At 34.3% G+C, this 19,788-nt stretch overlaps 1 protein-coding gene across 1 annotated transcript in view; it reads left to right on the top strand.

Moving 5' to 3' along the window:
- The window catches only part of DPH6 (diphthamine biosynthesis 6), a 179,250-nt gene that overhangs the window by 42,159 nt on the left and 117,303 nt on the right, over positions 1 to 19,788 (top strand). Inside the window, exons 5-7 of the mRNA XM_031065956.1 lie at positions 7,804 to 7,865; positions 11,481 to 11,575; positions 17,348 to 17,435. Of these exons, the coding sequence (XP_030921816.1) occupies positions 7,804 to 7,865; positions 11,481 to 11,575; positions 17,348 to 17,435 (245 nt within the window). The remainder of the gene's footprint in view (positions 1 to 7,803; positions 7,866 to 11,480; positions 11,576 to 17,347; positions 17,436 to 19,788) is intronic.

Below are 19,788 nucleotides of genomic sequence, written 5' to 3'. Positions count from 1 at the left end.
ATCTCAAGCCATTTCTTTTCCTGGCAGAAAAGTTTCACATAGGAAAAGATCAGCACAGATAAATGTCAACTGTATGCAAGACTGAATGTCAAAAAAAATTAGCTTGGGATTTAAGATGTGATGCAAAAGAAATGAGGAAGAGAAAAGAGAACTAGTACTGGACTTAGAGTAAAGAAAAAATTTGATTCATAGTTGAATCCTTAGGAAAATAAGATGAGAAAATAATCTGCATTTAGAATGGTACTTGCCTTGATGCTTGTATATAAATGACAGATAGTTTGTTACCAGTGTAAGATGAGGTTTCAGAAAGAGATTTTAGTGCATATATTAAGTATAAAGAAATGTTTGAAAATAAATTGTGTTACAGAAAAGGAAGAAATGGTATTTTGCAGAATTGTTTGGAAAAAAATTAGAGAGAAATAAGATTCCCTCTTCATTAACTCTGAGCCTATACACTGGAAAATGGGAGGGATGTTGTTGTCATAAAAGATAATAGGAGTTAGAAGGAAGAGTAAGAGACAGTGCCTGAAAACACAAAAGTGGTTGAAAACTGATATTATTGAGTGCTGTTAAGGAGATGTCACAGTCAGACAAAGTAGGAGAGAGAAGGCTTAAGAATGGAAAGATCACTTTGCAGTTTGGGGAGATCACGTAATCTAGGAAAATTTAAATGGAAGCAGCAGGGTAAGAGCACATTATTAGGCATTTAAGGTGAAACAGGAAAGGAAGTATGGGCTATAGTGAAAAAGACAGAAGAATAGTCAGAACTTGGAGCTGAAAAATAGTGGAAGAAAGAGAGCTTAGTAAAAGATGTCAAAAGCAGAAATCATCTTAACAATATGATAATCAAGACGTACAAGTGGTATATTTTTAATACTAGAATATATACTTGCTGCTCTTTAATGTTTGATACAATTTAAGTTCTAGATGCCCATTTACTTTACAGACTTACATGCTGAAACAGGACATAAACTCAAACATTTAAAGACATATCTGTGTAGTTAGACCCATAGATGTTTGCTTTTCAGGTCACTATGAGTTGAAGTTTTGCAGGACTTCTTGTCCTAGTCTGATCCTTTATTTCTGCTCTGGCCTTTTACCCTTTTGCAGCAGATCTATTGATCTTTGCTGTCAGAAACCTCTGTTGATCCACTTGGGGATTGTGACTTTTTAAAAAAGTTCATAACTTGTCTGCATGGGGGTGGATTTAATGAAAATGACACAAATTTTTCCACTTGCAACACACCTCTTTCTCTTCCACAGAATGAATGAAATTTCAATTATTCAATATAATTTTCAAAAATTCAATATAATATTCAATGAAATTTCATTTCCAGAATGAAATTTCAATTATTTTCTGCAAAGCTTACTAGAATTAGAACTGTTCAAAGCATGAAATACCAGAATTCTATAATAGGGACAAAATAGCACATATCTTTTTATTAAGACACATTTCTATTCATGTGATGCTAGATCAGTTGAACAATTTGAATTAAATAGATTAATAAGCAAACAATGCTCTTAAGATATTCTATGCAAAATAATTGTATCAGGAAAGGCGTACATACGTGCCTGTATTAACTGAAACTGTAATGACTTTGTATTTAAGTTTTTTAGGCCCAGTAAAACTCCTGAGAAGAATTGGTCTCAGTCACTACTTTAAATGAGAAGAACCATTTGCTGCATTTGATTAAAAGTAGTTTAATGCTATTTTTCAGCAACTATACAATTCTTCCACAATCTTTTTCAAACTACCAACACTTTGGGGAAGAACATTCTGAAATTCTACAAGGGCAAATGCAGGGTCCTGTACCTGGAGAGGAATAATTCCATGCACCAGCACAGGCTAAGGGCTGACCTGCTGGAAAGCAGCTCTGTGGAGAAGGACCTGGGGGTCCTGATGGACAACAAACTGTCCATGAGCCAGCAGTGTGTCCTTGTCGGCAAGAAGGCCAATGATGTCCTGGGATGCTGTCCTTCTGCTCAGCCCTGGTGAGGCCTGACCTGGAGTGCTGTGTCCAGTTCTGGGCTCCTCAGGACAAGAGAGATGTGGAGTTCCTGGAGCAGGTCCAGTGGAGGGTGACAAAGATGATTAAGGGTGTGGAATATCTCTCTTATGATGAAAGGCTGAGGGAGCTGGGCCTGTTCAGCCTCAAGAAGAGATGACTGAGATGAATGACTCATCTCAGTATATGTGTCTGGAGTGGGGGAAGAAAGAGAATGGATCCAGGCTCTTCTCAGTGGTACTGAGCAATAGGACAGGAGACAATGTGCTTAAACTGAGCCACAGAAAGTTCCCCCTGAACATGAGGAAGAACTTCTTTACTGTGTGAGTGACCAAGTACTGAAACAGATCGTCCAGAGAGGCTGTGGAGTCTCTGTCACTGGATATATTCAAGAGCCATCTGGACACAAACCTGTGCCACGTGCTCAAGGATGAACCCTGCAGATGACCCACTGTGGTCACTTCCAACCTGGCCCATTCTGTGATGCTGTGATTTTGTAAAAGAATCTGATTGGAAATATTGCCTTGTTATCTGACGGAACAGTATAACATTTCTTCAAAGGTTTTTTGAGGATTCTGTTCTTGAAATGACAGAGCTAAGTTGCTTTGAATCCTAGATATAAGTAGAACACAAATATCTTTGATGTTTAAAAAAAAACTACAAGAAATTATAGATAATATTATTTCGATAAAAAGTTTTAGATCCTTTTACCTCTCAGAATTCTAAAATTTTATTTAGACATCAGACTAACCTAGTTTAGAACATTGTTGAAGAATGTTCAAGAGGGAAGATAAACTGAGATCCCACACTGGAAACATATGCTAGAACCACTTTGGGATTAATGTCTTTAGCTTTATCACTTAGTATCACTTAGTTTGAAAAGAGTTACTATATCTACAGTATGTCTACAGGTTCCATCCCCCTACAATTCCCACACTGGATAAATTATCACATACCAGAAAAAAAGAAGAAAGAAAAAAAAAAAAAGAAGAAAAAGAGAAGTGGATGCATAATCAAGTCACATGAATTTTCCTCTTTCATAAAATAAATTAGAAGTATATTCATCTCAAATCTTTTAGAGATGCAGTAATGCCAATTATTTATTGCACTTTTAATTACTTTTATACAAAAAATTAAGCAGTTTTTCAATTTTTTTTAAAAGGAAATCCAAGGAATCCATTCAGTTCACCATTGTTAACACAGCCTTTCATGTGTGAAAGTTTTGAGCAAGTTAAGAATGAACCTGTCAAATTATGCTACCAGACAAAAAGTTCACTTCCCAGCTCTTCATAGAAATGAAAGCTAAATATGACAACAGGAATAATTTACCTCAAGGCAACTTAAGGTATAGATTTACAGTTCAAGAGTATTTGTGTGGCATGTGCATTTCTAGTTGGTGAAGGTTACATCACATTCCTGGACTCCTATCTCATAAGCCTATGTTACCAGCTAATGCTGTTGTGTACAGGCTTTTCCTGTGTTACTAGAAACATTCTCCTGTATTCTGTACTGTGTAAAGAATAGTGCTTGACCCTCCTTTTGAAAATCACTGATTTTGTATTGTTAAGAAAAAAAAAAAAAAAGACACAGTTGAAATAGAATTTAAATAGAATTTACCTTTAAAAATAGTCCTATTTTCTCTGTTCCAGTTCTAAGACGGGGGTTGCTTTATCCTTTATACTCTTCTGCTTTCTATATGTATTTCTTTACCTTGCACGTCCTATCATCTTATTGTTAACCCTGTTTTCTTTATGATAAAGAGATTGAGGAGAAACTAGTTTTGATTCCAGAAAACCAAAGTCTTTCATTGCCTCTTTTCTTATCCAAAATTCTAAATAATTTTACTCTTGGTGATCAGCTGATTAGGATCTCTCCAGAAACTTTGTTGCAGATTATACAACCCTACATCATCAGAAGTTAAGTCTTAGTCCCTTACATTCATAGTGATGGCAGTTACTACTCTTCTCAATATTACTTCTCAAGAAGTCAGGGGAAAAAAGGGAACTTCATGTTCCTGTAACTTTAAAATAGGTGGTTTTTTTTTATCCAAAAGCCTATCCTAATCCTATGAATGTGATATTTCAAGAAGAATGTGATAATATCAGTTTTGGAGATTTGTTTTTACCTTATTTTATGGAAGAATTCACTGAGTAACAAGTTTAAGTTTTTGAATTGTAGGGTCGATTAGTGAGGAAAGTCTGGAGTTTTTTCCCCTTTATATTATCAACAGATAATGGTTAACTCATACTTTATTGATGTGTGTGTGGTAGTGATTCTTTTACAATGTGTTCATATATTATGGGTTAGAGTTTGGTTCAATGTAGCTTTCAGAAGACCTTTATATACCAACATTTCTTGAAACTGGTAATTATGATTTATTTTTATTTATTTGAAATTTTACTAAGAAGTGAAAATAGATTTTTTTATTTTTAAACACTTTTTTAAGAATCCAGACGATTTTAAAATTCTGAACATATATAAGACATGTTCTTGTTAGTAGATAAGGCTTTAGAATGTGGATTTTTTTAGCTGAATGTAATGCCATGAAAATGTTACTTGGATTTCTAATGGTCTTGATAAATGGAAGTAATATCAGGTAGCTGCCCCTCAGGTAAGGGCCTCATGCTACACTAATACATATGTACAAAGTGAACCATTTAAAATATGGCTCTTTTGCAACAGTTGTGAAATGCCTTTTAGTAATGTTCTTTTTTTTCACAACAGAACAAAGCCATGAATTTGTCCTAATCTCTTGACATTGCTGCAGTTCTCTACACTTGTCTTGTGGCTGTGCATAAGAGCATTCTGCAACCACTGTTGATATCTGCAGGAAGAAGTTCTGCTCCTGTCAGTGGATTTATCAGAAATTACAGATGGAGTAGCAATTACTTTGAAGTGATTATACCATTTGTGCTATCACTTACTGATTTTACAGTCAAACTAGACTACAAAACTGGAATTGAAAGCATAATTATTTTTACTGAACACTGTCAAAAACAGCATTATCATTTTTTTTAGATGTTTCTGTTATTATATACTAGTCTATCTCAAAGAAATAAAGCCCCACTTGCTCTCTTGGCAGCACATAATAAGTTGATGGATGTAGTTCAGTTGGGGAGTTAAAAATGCATTGAAAATAATGGGCCATAACATTCTAGGGTTAACATTTATTCATAGATGATACAATTAAATAAAACAGGCATTAACTTCAAGGTCAGTCAGGGAAGTAATAAAAGTGAATATTTTAATTGAATTCTAATTGCCCCCCATTGATACATGTAAGTTAAATAAAATATATGTCAGTCCTGCAAATTATAGTTTTCTTCCTAATTAATTTTTTAATTCTACATAGAGTCATCCAGGCCCTGGACCTGGTTGTTGGTTTATCCATCCATTTGGCTTCCTTCACATCTAGTTCTACTGAGGATAAATTTGGAGGATGTGGTACTAAGAATTTACAATACATTGTTCTTCTTGTTAGTCTAAGCAATTTTAAGATTTTGAATCAATAAAGAAAAGTGTACCAAATAGAAATATAGATTTAAAAAAGCTATTTTGTAAGTATAGTTCCAAATACTTTATTATACTAATTGTAGCAACAGACATACAGCTTCATCTATGCATGCATAACAGTAGGGATTGGAGATGTGGATTACTGGTTCTGCATTGAAAGTTACATTGCTTCCTGATGCCTTTACCAGACAGTCTCTTCACTTACAGTATAAACCTACTGGAAGCTAAAAGAAGTACCATGTTTCAAAATAAATGCAAGCTGTCCAAAAATAGAATTCTGCTGAGATACAGGAAGGGTACATTGCACTTCACAGAGTTTCATGTAGGTGTGGGATATCACTAAAGAGTTTACCCATAGTGTATACATAGGCAATTTATGTGTATTTCATAAACTATTTGTATCATAGTTTCTTTTAAATTATTGCTTTGCATTTATTACTGGACTGAAGATATGTCCATATTACCAAAGAGAACCTAGTGAAAGAAATAATATGTCAGTGTGTCTGTTTCTAACAATTTCTTCCCTTCTCATATGTTTGTAATGCATTTAGAGGAAATCAATCTGTTTTTATCAAGGAGAGAGAGATTGCTGATCTTAGCAAAGTAATTATATTAAAGGAAGAATGTTAATATAAATGTGTGAAATGATACTGTAATGCAGTACTCTCTCATTTATTCAAGAGAAATTGCTTGTTTGGCCTAATACCTATCCCATTATAATCAAGGACAAAATGCTAACCTGATGTAAGTTGGAAGAGATCACCAGAACCATTTAAACTATTGAAATTGAATTAATATCTTTCAAAACTATTTCCACAAGAATAAATTATCATCACATATCTAGCACATACATTTTTAGTCTGTTAAAAAAAAGCAGCAAACCAATACAAAAAAGGAATAGAGGGCGGAAAAAACCTCAAGTCTTTTAAAACTTTAATTATTAAGCAGTTTTAAAAGCATTTCCCTACATTTTAAGGGAATTTTTAATGTGCTTTAATGAAATATTTTAAAACTTTCTTAGTGTTTTGAAATCTCATTCACTCTAAGTTGTTTTAGTTTCACAGGAATTTAAATATACCAAGATCACGATTGTAAAAATTAAGGGACATATTAGCTACTTTAACTCAGCAATGACTTTATATAATAGTGTACTGTACATTTATATAACAGCTTTCTTCATCAACAATCTAAAGTGCTTTGCAAGGTACATATTTTAGAAATTGCTTCTGAATGGAGTAATTTTGGTGGCAGCTCTGTAATGATACCTATTAATGTATGAAGCAGTAGAGTAGGAAAAAGTAGACAAGTATTGTATCAGTGCAAAAAGGACCCCAAACCACAATAACTAAGAGTAGTAAAAAATGGGATAACTGAAAATTTCACAGTGTTCCTTCCATTTCAGGACTTATAATTTTGTTTTTTCTCATTTGCTTCATATGGTAAGACCTTTTGACCACTTTGTGTCAAATCCAACTAGCATATTTACTTGGTTGAAGATGTCAGCTTTTGAAACAGTTCCTGGATTATTTTATCCCACTGCTCATTTTTGCCAGTTACTTGGTTTATCCTGAGAAGTGATCATTAAATGCCATGAGCTGGCCAAAATTAAAAAGTCAAGACATTGAAACAGGAATACAGAAGAGCAATTTGGATCAGCTATCAAGTGTTAATAGGGCTTGCTTTTTACAAAGAAAAATAAATCAAAATGTAGACATTGTACAGAGTATTTTGTGATGGATCTAAAGGTACAACATTCAATACATTCTGTAGGTCTGAGTTTTCTTTATATCTCCATCCTTTTTAATCTGACATTTTATATTTGCATAAAACACGCTAAGAATGGAATTTGGCAAAAGAACTTTTCATTATGAGCCTCTGTCCCTTCCAGTTTCAGGAAGCATAAAAAAATGTATTTTAATTCCAAGATATCTACAAAGGTAACTTCTGACTTAAAGAGGTAGTATCCTTGCAGTACTTTTATTACCATGGACCTGTGTGTTTACTTCACTGGCTAGTGAAATTTCTAAGAAAGGGATCCAATAGCTTTTCCATTTGACATGTAGTAAAATGGTAACTAGCTTTGTTTTTCCATAAACCTGGAAAATATTTGCCCAAAATTAGGGAAAATTCTGACTCAGTGTATTTTCTGTAGGATAGTAATTATTTTAGATAATGTGGTGTTTCTAAGGGAGATGTAATATATTTTAAAAAGAAAAAAACCATTTCTTGATGTCATAAGAGTACTTCATAAGAAATATTTTTACATTTGTTGGGTGTTTTGCAGGTTTAGATCCCGATAAGCATCTAGGAAAAACTCTAGGTGAAATGGAGCCTGTTCTTCTGGAGGTGAGTATAACTTAAAGGGTATTCATATAGTTAACTTGCAGTTAAAAAGAAACACAGGCAGAAATTCAGTAAAATTAACTTAATAAAAATTACTTACTTTCATAAATTAGGTGTTAGCCCAAAGCTTTGCTTTGTACACAAAATATAAGCCTTTGTTAAGCACTTTTCATATGAAGAAACATTTCTTGACATAGTTCACAAATGGTGTCACCATCTTTAAAACAAACTAAAGGCATGAAGCCTCAATAATGCAGGAACACTAACTGGTATATCAATATGCTATAGCTAAACAATTGTACATTAGAGACTTTCACAGCAAGAAACAGTAATGGCAAAATCATAGGTGATACAAAACTTCCCTGAAGATTCCTATTTGCAGGTTTCCTAGCATTTATACAATCAGACTGCATACAGTGGGGCCTTTAAAAATGGAATAAGAGCTGTAGTCTTGAGGATGTATTTGATTCTGTGCAAAGGACTGTGTGTCCTCATATCAGGGTAATGCTTGGTGGCAGAGCTAGTAGATTTGTTTAAAGAAAAATCATTCAAGTAGGGAAAAGAAAAAAGACCAGATTTTGTACCTGAGGTTTCTTCAAGTTTGATGTAGGAGCATCAAGCATCAAGCTAAGTAAATTTTAAGAATAACAGTTCTGAAATTATGTTTCCTCTGTAACAGGAGTCCCAGCTTTTTACACTGAAGAATTTTCTGTCAACTTATGTCTCAGGTTGTGATCCCACTGTCCTTTGAATTTGTTAATGGAATGGCAAATGGACATTAACGTTATATTCGTCTGTAATTCTGGCTCTGCCAATAGGCAATAGGAAAATGTTTATTTGCCTCAAAATTTGATGAGAACATCTTGATGTAAAAGAGCATTTCTGTAAATATAAGGGTTTATTAAGTCTTACATATTCTGTCTGGGAACAAAGTCTTCACTTGAAAAAGGAAGTACTTGAATTCAAATATTTATCTTTGATTATGAAAGTTAAAGAAGGAAGCTTTAATTCTGGTGTTTCATTCCCAAGGTAGGAAGAGACTGTTCTTCAGGTAATGTTTGGACTGGTCATTTATATGTATCTCATTTATATGTATATCCTATATCTCATTGTGTACTTAAGATAAACTTTGTGTAGCCTGGAAGATGGTTTCATCATAGATTTCTTTTGGAGTTTAAAGTGTACTTGCATTACTTGCAATTAGTTATGTTTGACTTGTAAATTTGCAGTTTTCTGGCTCATCTGTACTAGAAGGCAGATTTAGCAATCATAAAACTTAGAGTCCATGCTGTTCTATTATTATTAATGTAGCATCCAATTTGCAAACCCAAATAATCAGTCTTCAAATAATATTAATATTCTAAATTACTAACAGGCAAAATTCTCATGCCATTGATGACATTTAAAAATATTACTGACTTTGTTAAATGAACGTTAAGGATCTGTTCTATGAGCTGCTAAATATCTTTTGGTCTTGTTGACATTTGTGAGAACTGAAAACCCTTTAGCACCTTGTATAATTGGTGTCAAGAATGATGTTGAAGCCAGTGATACTGAAAATGAGAATTTCTCACAACAAAGATAAGAAATAGTCTTACATCTTCTGAGTATTCTATGTTAATTGCCAATAATTATTCAAGACACTGTTTACAAGCAGAGCTACCAATTTTGAAAGTGATTTGTAAACAGTCACTCCATGTATTCACTGTGTAAAGGTTACAGTTAAAAAGATATTTTCTGGTTTTCTCTCTTTCAATTTTTTAATCATTTTCTTTAGGGTTTTTTGGGTTTTTTTCCAAATAGAGTAAGGATAAAAGATTTTGACTAACTGTTTTGTAGGTTGTCCATTCTTGTTGCATCGACATTAATTATTCCTGATGTATTTGTCCTATAGAAACCTTGTTGCCATTGTTGACAGATGGAGTTCTCTTTTATGTCAGGAGTGTAATTTTTTAATGAGCACTTGATTAAAGGTTCTCTTTTGCTCCTTTTCTTTGATAGAAAATGTGAAAGAGAAAATTAAAAATAACTCTCATAACAAGACACTGAAAAAATGTTTCAAACAAGCTCCAAAAGAGATTTTGATTTTATAGCACCACACAACTAAATATTCACATAGGACATTACCAAGGTATTGTTTTCTCAGAGCATTTTCCTTTTCTGCAAAATAATGGCTGAAGATGATTCGAGCCTTTGGTTTAAGTAACTGAAGTTATAAACACTCTTTGAAGTTTTTAAGTAAGAAGCTTTGAAAGAGAACTGTAAAGTAACATGAACTACATTCAGCTTCAACAATAAAAATACAGTATCATCTGAATATGTGTAATAGACTTGCTACACAAATATTCTAGTAACGATATAAAAATGTAATCTAGATGTATAAGTATCCCAGTCTTATGTTTGCCTCAAAAGAAACAGCAGATTTGGAATTATCTTCTAGCCTCCAGACAGACTTTTTCTAGCCCTCTGATGTTCTGGATAACTGAATTTCTACTTTGACTGCAGAAGCATCATAGATGGGCTTTTGTTCCTCTAAGAAAAGGCATAAGGGGGTTAAGTAAATATTCCCAAAAGTAACATTGGTGTTTGCAGTGGAGTTAAGGACTGCAGTTCAAGTTCTTATGAGTCACTTAAAGCAGAATTTTAGTGCTTGTTTAATGTTAAAAAGACCTGGGCAGGGTTTGGCTTGAATCACTGCAGTGACACATTATAAGGTGATATATTCTGCTGCTGAGGACATGAATTTCTGCTGCAGACAGAGAGGGTGTCCCCATGCTCAGATCTGGTGCTTGATTAGTATCTATCAATACAGTACATTGAAACAGTAGTACAGTGAGCTACTGAGCAGTTATGCACTCCTTACTCCAGCAAAAGAACTTTGGTTAATGCTCCACAGCTGCTCATTTGTAAAGTAGGAATTAATTAAGATGGTCAAGTCTAGTATTTTGAATGCTTCAGTTTATCTAGTTATGTATTTAAGTGAGATATCCAGAGCTTCAGGAATATTTGTAAATATATGTTGATTTAGAAAGTATATTAAGTACAATTTATAGAAGAAACAATATGTTTCTCTTTAGGTCTTTCTTTAGCTTTTTGCTTTTGACTTGGAAAATTCTCATTTGTTTTGTTAGATTTTTTTTTCAAGAATATTTACCTAAACATAGAACACAAATTCTGAATCTGTTTTCAAAAAATGTGTTCATTGTATACTTCTATGTGAAGTGCTACTTCTTGTGTTGACTCACAGGAAAAGTTTCTCCTGCAAGTGAAATAGATATGCTAAAGAAAGACAAGTATGGGAGTCTGAACAAGCTTTTGTGGCCACTGAGAAAGAACCAGAAATCAATTTTTTAATTTAAACATTACAGTGCCAGTTCTACTTAAAATGTAACGTTTTGGTAATTTTTAATCACTGTAATAGGCATATGAAGAAATCAAGACCTGACTGTATGATAGTTGGGTTTTTTCAGCCTTGTAGTGCATAGTCTTTTAGAAAGTACATGTTGTGGTTTAACCCCAGCTAGCAATCAGTTTGTACTGGTTTTGACATTTTCAGCAAAATGCATTTAATAAACTTTAGTGTAATACCTACATGTTTCAATTTCTCTTTTTTGATAGCTCTCTGAGAAATATGGAGTCCATGTTTGTGGAGAAGGAGGAGAATATGAAACATTCACTCTGGACTGTCCTCTGTTTAAGAAGAAAATAGTTGTGTAAGGAGCAGTTTCTTCTATTTCCTTATATTAAAGCAATGGGAGCATCTTAAAATTTAGTTCGAGACAACTGGAGGTAATAAGAGGTAACTCATGGCATCTGCAGAGATAAAACATGTTCTTTAAGTTCACAGACACTCGTGTTGTTTAACACTGGCAAAGTCCTCTGGAGACCTAAATCAATACCTGACATGAGGCATTCATAGAGGGCTATAAACTTTTCAGACATTTGCACTTTCGTTTACTTGCTGATTATGGCCTGCAGTAAAACTGGTACCTATACACTGACACTTTTATCCTTTCATGAAGTGTGAATTGCCTGTAATATTTATCTATCATTACAGCTAAATTTGATAAAGTGCCACTTCAGTAGCCTATGGGTTCCATTAACTGTGTATATGTGTGTGTGTAAGTTTAGTAGCTTAGAATGATAACAATAAACACTTTTCTTCAATTACTAGAGGATATTTTAAATACAAACGTTGTATGAATACATCTCGATTACACTGAATAGTTTATTCCTTTGACATTAATTGCTAAAATTTGTGTAGTGAGCTGTGGAAAATACTTGTGTCTTGTTTCTTATAAGTCTGTTAAGTAGCTAGACCTGGTTGCTTCATGTAAAATATTTTGACTGCTGTTCTTTTTCTGAAACAAGTAAACAGATCAGTAATCACGTATTGGTGATGGATTCTCAGTCATCTTAGAGCAGGTCCAGATTATGGAGCATATAGACATGAGTAATGCTTTCATGGTGCATGTCCATTTGTTTCACTTTTCTGTAAGACTGGGACCTGTCTATGTAAGGAATAGAGAGCCAAGAACTGTAACCTCCATTTCATTGCATGGCATTTGGGAGGAGAAGATAATAGACGAAGTGGTTAAAGCATTGGCAGCTAATCTGGCAGATGTCCACTGAAATACTGGTTGATTATGCCCTTGGTTTGGGATCAATCAATGAACAGTTTAAGTAGGAATATATTATACTATATTCTAAATGTTTATCTGGTTGTCAGTGATATAAAGACAGTTCAAGTGACTAGGAAAAGCTGAAGCAGAGGTGGTATGGCTGAGTTGTTTTTATTTCTCTTGGTGATACTCCAAATAATAGAAGTTAAAAACAAAAGCACAAAAAATAGATATCAAATATTTAAATTAGTGAGTATTTAATGATATATATATGGCACAGTGGACTTCTAAACACTTCTTCAATGAGTTTTATTTATGAACTTCACAGAAATATATTTTATCATTTCTTCTTTAAGTAAGTTATGAATTTTTTTTCTACTTTGTATTCTTGCTTTTCATATACACTGAATCTAAACAGACTTTGTAGTAATGTTGACTCTGCTAATAGATCTTCCAAATGTTTAGATATACATGGTTCAGGTCTACATCTCCCCTGATTTCAGCTAGGCTAGGTTTAGATTTTTGCAGTAGCTGGGAGGCAGTCTGGCCAAGGACTCTAATGTTATTTGATAGGACCTCACCCATTGCCAGGGTTGGGGGGAAAGAGACTCAGGAACTCTCCCTCTCTCTGAGAGAGGAGCATTCCTCCCAGTTGAAAAAAAACATGGCAGAGGGGGAGCCATCTGTATTGTTCATTGCAGCAGGGTTCTTAGTGAGCATTTTTGAATGTGAATCACTCACGATTGTGTTCTTTTGTTATTAATATTGTGCTGTTATTGTTCATTTTTTATCTCACTGCTTCTACCAGTAACTTGTTCTTATCTGAACCCATGATCTTGGCCTTTTGCACCTCCAGTTCTCAACTCCATGCCACCACGTGGAGAGGGGACAGCCGAGGCAGGGGACAGTGAAAGAGAGAAGTGTGTGGTTTTGGAGAGTCCCAGTGGGGGCACTGAATTTGGGAGTACCATTCCTAAAGCAGGACTAAATCCTGGTGCAATTTTTAAAGCTTAAATGTTGTTGTAAACATTGGAACTTAGAGGTTAAAACCTGTAAGGGTTTTCAAGATCCCTAAATTCCTGAACAACTCCAAAACATCTCCCAAGTTAAAAGTGTCTGAGGAAGACATTAAAGAATACTTTTGCCTTCAAACAGGTATGATGGATCAACTTTGGCTGGCTGCCAGGTTCCCACCAAGCTGCTCTGTCCCTCTTTAGGAAGGCAGGGAGAAAAAATAAGATGAAAAGATGTGTAGGTCAAGAAGAGAGCAATGTACCAAGTACTGTAATGGGGAACCACATTGAATTTGAGGAAAATTAATTTAATTTATTGCCAAATGTAATAAATACATTTTAAAAAAAGTAGAATAGTGGGAAGCAAATATACCTTCTCACCTTGTTCTTCCCAGGCTTAACTTCATCATTCTTGACTTTTCTGCATCCTCCTCAGTGAGCAGTGCAAGGAAGTGGAGAATGAACCTAGTCAGCTCGTAACACTGTCTTTGCTGCCCCCTTCTCTTCACGCTTTTATCCTGCTCCTGTTTGGATCTTTTCCATGGCTCCCTCATGAACTGTTACAATGTGTGTCCTTCCCACCAGGCAAGGTCTTCAAGAGTGCTCCAGTGTATGTGCTTTCCATGGGGTTTGGTCCTTTAGGAACAGACTGCTCCGCATGGGTCTTCCATGGGGCTCAGTCCTGTCAGAAAAACTGCTTCTGGGTGGGTTTCTGCACTGACTGCAGTGTGTGTATCAGCTCTGATGTGTCCTTCCTTGCCTGCAGGGGAGCAACCTGTTTCACCATGGTCTTTTCCACAGGCTATGTAGAATCTGTCCTGGTATTTGAAGCACCTCCACTCACTGCTTCTTCATGGACCTAGGTGTTTGCAGGGCTGTCACTACCATGTTTTTCTCACTCCTGTTGCAGCATAGTTTAAAAATATGTTATCACTGAGACACCAATATTGCTGATGAGCTCAACATCCCTTGGTCTCATATGTCATAGAGACCACTTCTAAACACTAACCCCTGCCACCAAAACCTTGCCACATAAACCTAAAAGAACAGGAGAAAATCTAGTATGCCTTTTATTTATAACTCTACATGCAGGTAGTGTTTTCACTGGACAATGATTTTTGCCCTCTCAAACTTGGCAAGATATGTTTCTACATTATATCCTTGCAAAATAAAAAATATGCTGGCTCAGGAGAAAATAAAATACAACACTGAATGTTACTTCCTATGGAGAAATGGGAGTCTCTTTAATGCAAGACTGTATGACGACTTTTGCTTCTGAATGTTAAGTTGAATTCTTGCCATTCTTCTCTGTCTTCATTCAAAAATGTACCTCAGAAAGGAAGCATGACAGATTGAGTGAAACATATATTTGAAAATAAACAGTATCTAGTAGTGAAAGCAAAATCTTGCAACCAAAATATTGAACTAGAGTCTGATTGGGGTTTATCTGGTTTTTCCAGGTAGTCTATTATAATCCTGTTGTCAGCTTTCTTACTCTCAGTGTTTGAAATGTACCAAGCATTTTTATATCTGCTCTTATGATAAAGGCCTCTTTTTTCATGGAATGCAGAATAGTTTGATCTTTTGGAAATTGTCCCATTTGAAATATTAGGGAAATACCATTTTCCTTTGTATACCTTACAAAGCTCTGTGTTTAGGTTTGTAATTCTAGGTTTGGAGTTAAAAGCAAAATTATAAAATTATAATTGTACTCTCAGTCTTGTTCTAGCTTGATATATTTGTGTTGAGAAAGTGTTACAGAGTGTTTTAAAATGATTGGATGCTTTCTAGATCTTCAAGAAGTCTTGAGAGATCAGATGATTTTGATTTCAAAACAAATAGCTGATTGAGACAGTTTTTCAACTGTTCTTCCTTTTTTTCAGACTTCTGATAATTTCCTTAACAAAATTCCTCTGTTTCCATTACATTCAAACATGAATCATCTTAGGTAGTCAAGTTCCTACTCAAAATTCAGGCTTTTAGTGTGAAATGGCATTGTAGAATTTATTGGGGTCTCACAATTTTTTTTTTAATTTTAAATCTCTGATTTTCCTGTGTTTTGAGTTGGTTGGGGTTTTTTTTACTATTTTCCAAACTGGATATCACTGTCAAGTTCAGGACTTGATTAGGTTTTTTAATTGGAGACTAATTGGTTCTAAACAGAACTATTCTGCTTTCCATCTATTTTTTCTACCTATTTCTGTTAGAATTAGAAGACATCATTGTCACTTGAACAGAATTATATTAATCTGAAGGAACTATGTATAAAGTATCTTATATCTTAAATATAAACTATTTTAATAATAAAGAATCTTGATAATTACTCTCAAGAATGAATCTGAGGCCTATTTATCAAAATACTTTAAAAGTTTGCTTAAAATGGATCTTCTTATGTTAAAGGTATTTATCATTATTTTGTGACATTTTGTTATTATTAAATCCTAAAACACATTTTATAGAACAGGCATTTCTGTTAATTTTACACTTTTGTTGAGGAACTGGGATCTGGCCAAAGCTTCAACTGCTTTGAGTTTGCATTGGTTTTATGTAGTATTACTAGAAATCTGTCTGTATCATCTCTTTGAACACTATGAAGGTACCAAGGGCACCATGGTTTCTGGAAAATTATGTGTGTCTTAGCCTTACTTTCAACAACTTTCAGATTTTCTTTTACTGCATCTGAATTTCTCTTATGTTTTCCTTGAGTTTCTCACCTTCTGATGTTTGTTTCTTAGAGCTACCTTTTTCTTAAGTAGTAAAACTGTGCAGATGGATATAACAGATACTGCCTCTTGTGAATCAAAGTGTGACAGATTGTGTCTGTAAAAACGAAAACTAAAATTAACTAATTTGAATCAGCACACAGGAAGTTTAACATTGTTACCAACACATTTGGCATTAAAAAGTTGTGTCTAGTCGTCTTCACTATCAGATGCAAGATGGCTGGATCAGTCAATTTCTCAGTATGCAATACTGTATGTTGTTAATACTTCAGAAACTAATCCCTGGAACATTATCAAAACAATGGACTTTTGAAGAATTTCCTGTTGATTAAATTTAAAGATTGCTTTATGTATTAATCTCTGGAATCTAAAACACAGTGTAGTTTATACTTTCATAGACTACAGCTAACTAATTCTCTTAGTATTGGTCTGGAAGCGTGGGAAAAAAGTGGAAGATTAGCAAGGAGAGTTGTAAATATTCTCAAGTGACTTGCAGCTGGGGTGTCAAAAACACATGTATCATAGTAATTGTTTTTGGCCTCATGTGTTGGATGAGTAGAGCATCTGTGTTTAGATAGCATAGGCCTGTGATAGACTATAGGGCCCTGTTAAGCACACTTGAGATTCCTGCCTGGCTGTGGGAAAGATCAAAGCAGTGGAATATTGCACCTGTGCAATGCAGGTGAGACCTGCAGGTTTGGTGATGCTCTAGCATGGACCAAGTCTCTGCAGTGCCCATGTCCCTCCTTTGTGCCCCTGCCTGAATGCTGCTTCAGGGGCCCCAAGTGGTGAGGTAATGAAAACAAACTTAATCTTTGCATTTCCTCTGTGGTTTTATGGTTGTTGCTACATCTTCTGTGCCAGCTCACACAGGAAGTATAGTTTATTCCTTTTGAAAATTGAAAATTCTTGAAGGCAATGTATCGTTCAACAATATGATTTTATATAACAAACTACTTTTTCTTAATTTATATGAAAACATTGGTAAGAAATTAATAGATTTTCAATGAGTTACATTAGATTTTGTGTTATACAGTGACTAAGTGTTGTCTCTCTCTCTATATATACACTATTTGATATAGTCTCTAATATATATACTATATAATGATAAAAATTTTGTATTTCAGAGATTCATCCAAGGTGGTCATGCATTCAGCTGATGCATTTGCACCTGTGGCCTACCTTCATTTTTTAAAATTACACCTGGAGAATAAGGCAAGTAGCCTGCAAGTGTTCTTTTCCTTTAAAGATATATGCATGCTTTCTGGTTGTGTTGTTTTGTCACAGTTTGGACTGAACCATCATATTCTCATGTAGGTGTTACATTCGAATAACAATGTACATATTTAGCTGAATTTCAGAACTTGCGCTAGGAATGATCAAACACACTTGTATCAAGGAATGAATGCAGGTAGTATATTTGTGTGGCATTTTTCATCTCGAAACCTCAAGGTGCTCTTTTGTCTTTCTGCATTTTGATGACAGAAGTGCAGAAATTGTTACAGAACATTATTCTATTGGTATTTCAAATTTCACGTCTCTTAAGCAACATTTCCTGCATGTCTTTCAATAGATCATCTATCTTCAATAGATCATCCCCTCTTCCCTCTCCTTTTTTTTTTTTTTTAATTTTATTGTTCCAAACAGATAAAATACTTCAGTATTTTTCTTCCATGATGGCCTCACTTCGCCTTGGAAAGTAAATTGTATTTCATCCTGTCAATTTCTAGTTTTGGATTTCTTTCAAAAATAAAACATTAAATATTTGTGTGGGCGACTGTGAAAAGGATATCAACTGTGTGAAACAACACCAGATAGACTGAATAAAGGAAAAATTGGGAATGTGGCATGGTGGGGAAGACTGATAATATATTGATATTTCTTTGGGGGCACTGAGTTTATTGCTCATGGCAAACTTGATGCTAAAATGTACCATACATTGCTACAATGTGACAGGCTAGGGAAAATGAAAACCACAAAGCTTTACGTAAATCAGAGGAAAAATCATATTAAAATGCATAACATTTGACATAGGAATCAAGATTTTACTTTTATCTGTTCAGCAGCTCTTTTCCCCTTCTTGTGTAGATGTTTTAGATTTGGTTAAAGCCTCACAGTTTCAGGCAGTGTTGTAGTAAATCGTATTTCCAATCCATTGTAGACAACCCTGTCCCACTTTTCAAGGGGTGAGGTTTGCAGCAGCTTGCCCTAAATTTTGGTACATAAACTAATGTATATTTAAAAGGAAAATAGTCTGATTTTTGTAAAAGCGTTAATATTTTTTGGCTATAGATTATTTTATGTCATGGTAAAATAAGCTAAGTTTTTGAGAAGTTATAAATATGGAGAAGCAGTCAGTCTTTCAGACCATAACTGTTAGCATCATTTAACTACAAAATAATAAAGGCGTGCCTTCAAGATTGATATGCCTGTAGTATTGTACTTTTGATTACTATTTGGTGCCTATAAGCCTGTGGAAAAATTTAAGTATCAGTTAGTATTCAGCACTTAACAGCCAATCCCATAATAATGAAGTACTCCAGGAAAAAAACTGCTTCAGAAGGTGAATTAATTTTAGTTTGAGCCTTTCAAGGGATTACTGAAAATTGGGAAAAATAACACACCATTATGAACAATGTGTAAAGCCATTTTTGTAAGCACTTTGTAGAAAATATTAATAGACTCCACAGTGAAGTGTAATTCCAATAAGTATTATGACATCAGTTCTGTTATCATTTCTGCTGTGAGATAAACATATTTTTAACTGAATTGTATACTAATTTTGTCTTTGTTATTTGCCACAGGTCTTAATTTTACATTCCTTGAATTTACTTTTAAAATCACTTTGCAATTACAGCTGGTGCATCTTGGTCTCTGCTGTCTTTCCTCCTCTATAATGCATTTTCTTTAGCTAAATCTCTTCATGTTTGACTACAAAGCCTGCCTAGAAATTTGGTTTAGATTGTTTCTGGCAGCAAAATGAGCCCTTGTGCCTAAGGGAACATAACATTGTACTCACTGTTCTGGTTTAATATATTTCTGTGCAACTTCAAGATGTTTTTTGCATAATAATTGAAGCTTTTTTTAAACACACCCACTTTTCTTTCATAAATAGTGCAGATGCAGAAAAGGCTAAAGAAATAAATACTATATTTTGTTATTAAAACTATTAAAAATATGGTAAACAATTTTTGTAGGCATTTTACAAAAAAAACCGTTAAGAATAAAAAATAATGATAATAAAACACTAATGCTCAAAATTTGGGAATGCTTCTTTTACTTTAGGGTGAAAAGGTCACCACTATAATCTAGATACCTAGTTTCATCAATATTTTACCATGCCAAGATAGTCACTTCATACACTTAAAATCTAGAATGGTTTTTTTTTGTGGGAGGCAATTTCTGAAGCATATTCTAGAATCTTTGAATTGGGTGTATTGGCCTTCTACTCAATAAGTTAAATTCTGAGTATTTTCCATTAGGAAAAATACAACTGTGAAACTTTTTTTTTAGTTTGTCAGCACGATTAAGTTGCTTTTACTTTCTCCTATATTCCTTTAACTTTATT

Source organism: Geospiza fortis, unplaced genomic scaffold, assembly GCF_000277835.1.
Source record: "Geospiza fortis unplaced genomic scaffold, GeoFor_1.0 scaffold54, whole genome shotgun sequence".
Lineage (NCBI taxonomy): Eukaryota > Metazoa > Chordata > Aves > Passeriformes > Thraupidae > Geospiza > Geospiza fortis.
Note: the sequence above shows the minus strand (reverse complement) of the source record. Positions and strands in the feature narration are given on the sequence as shown.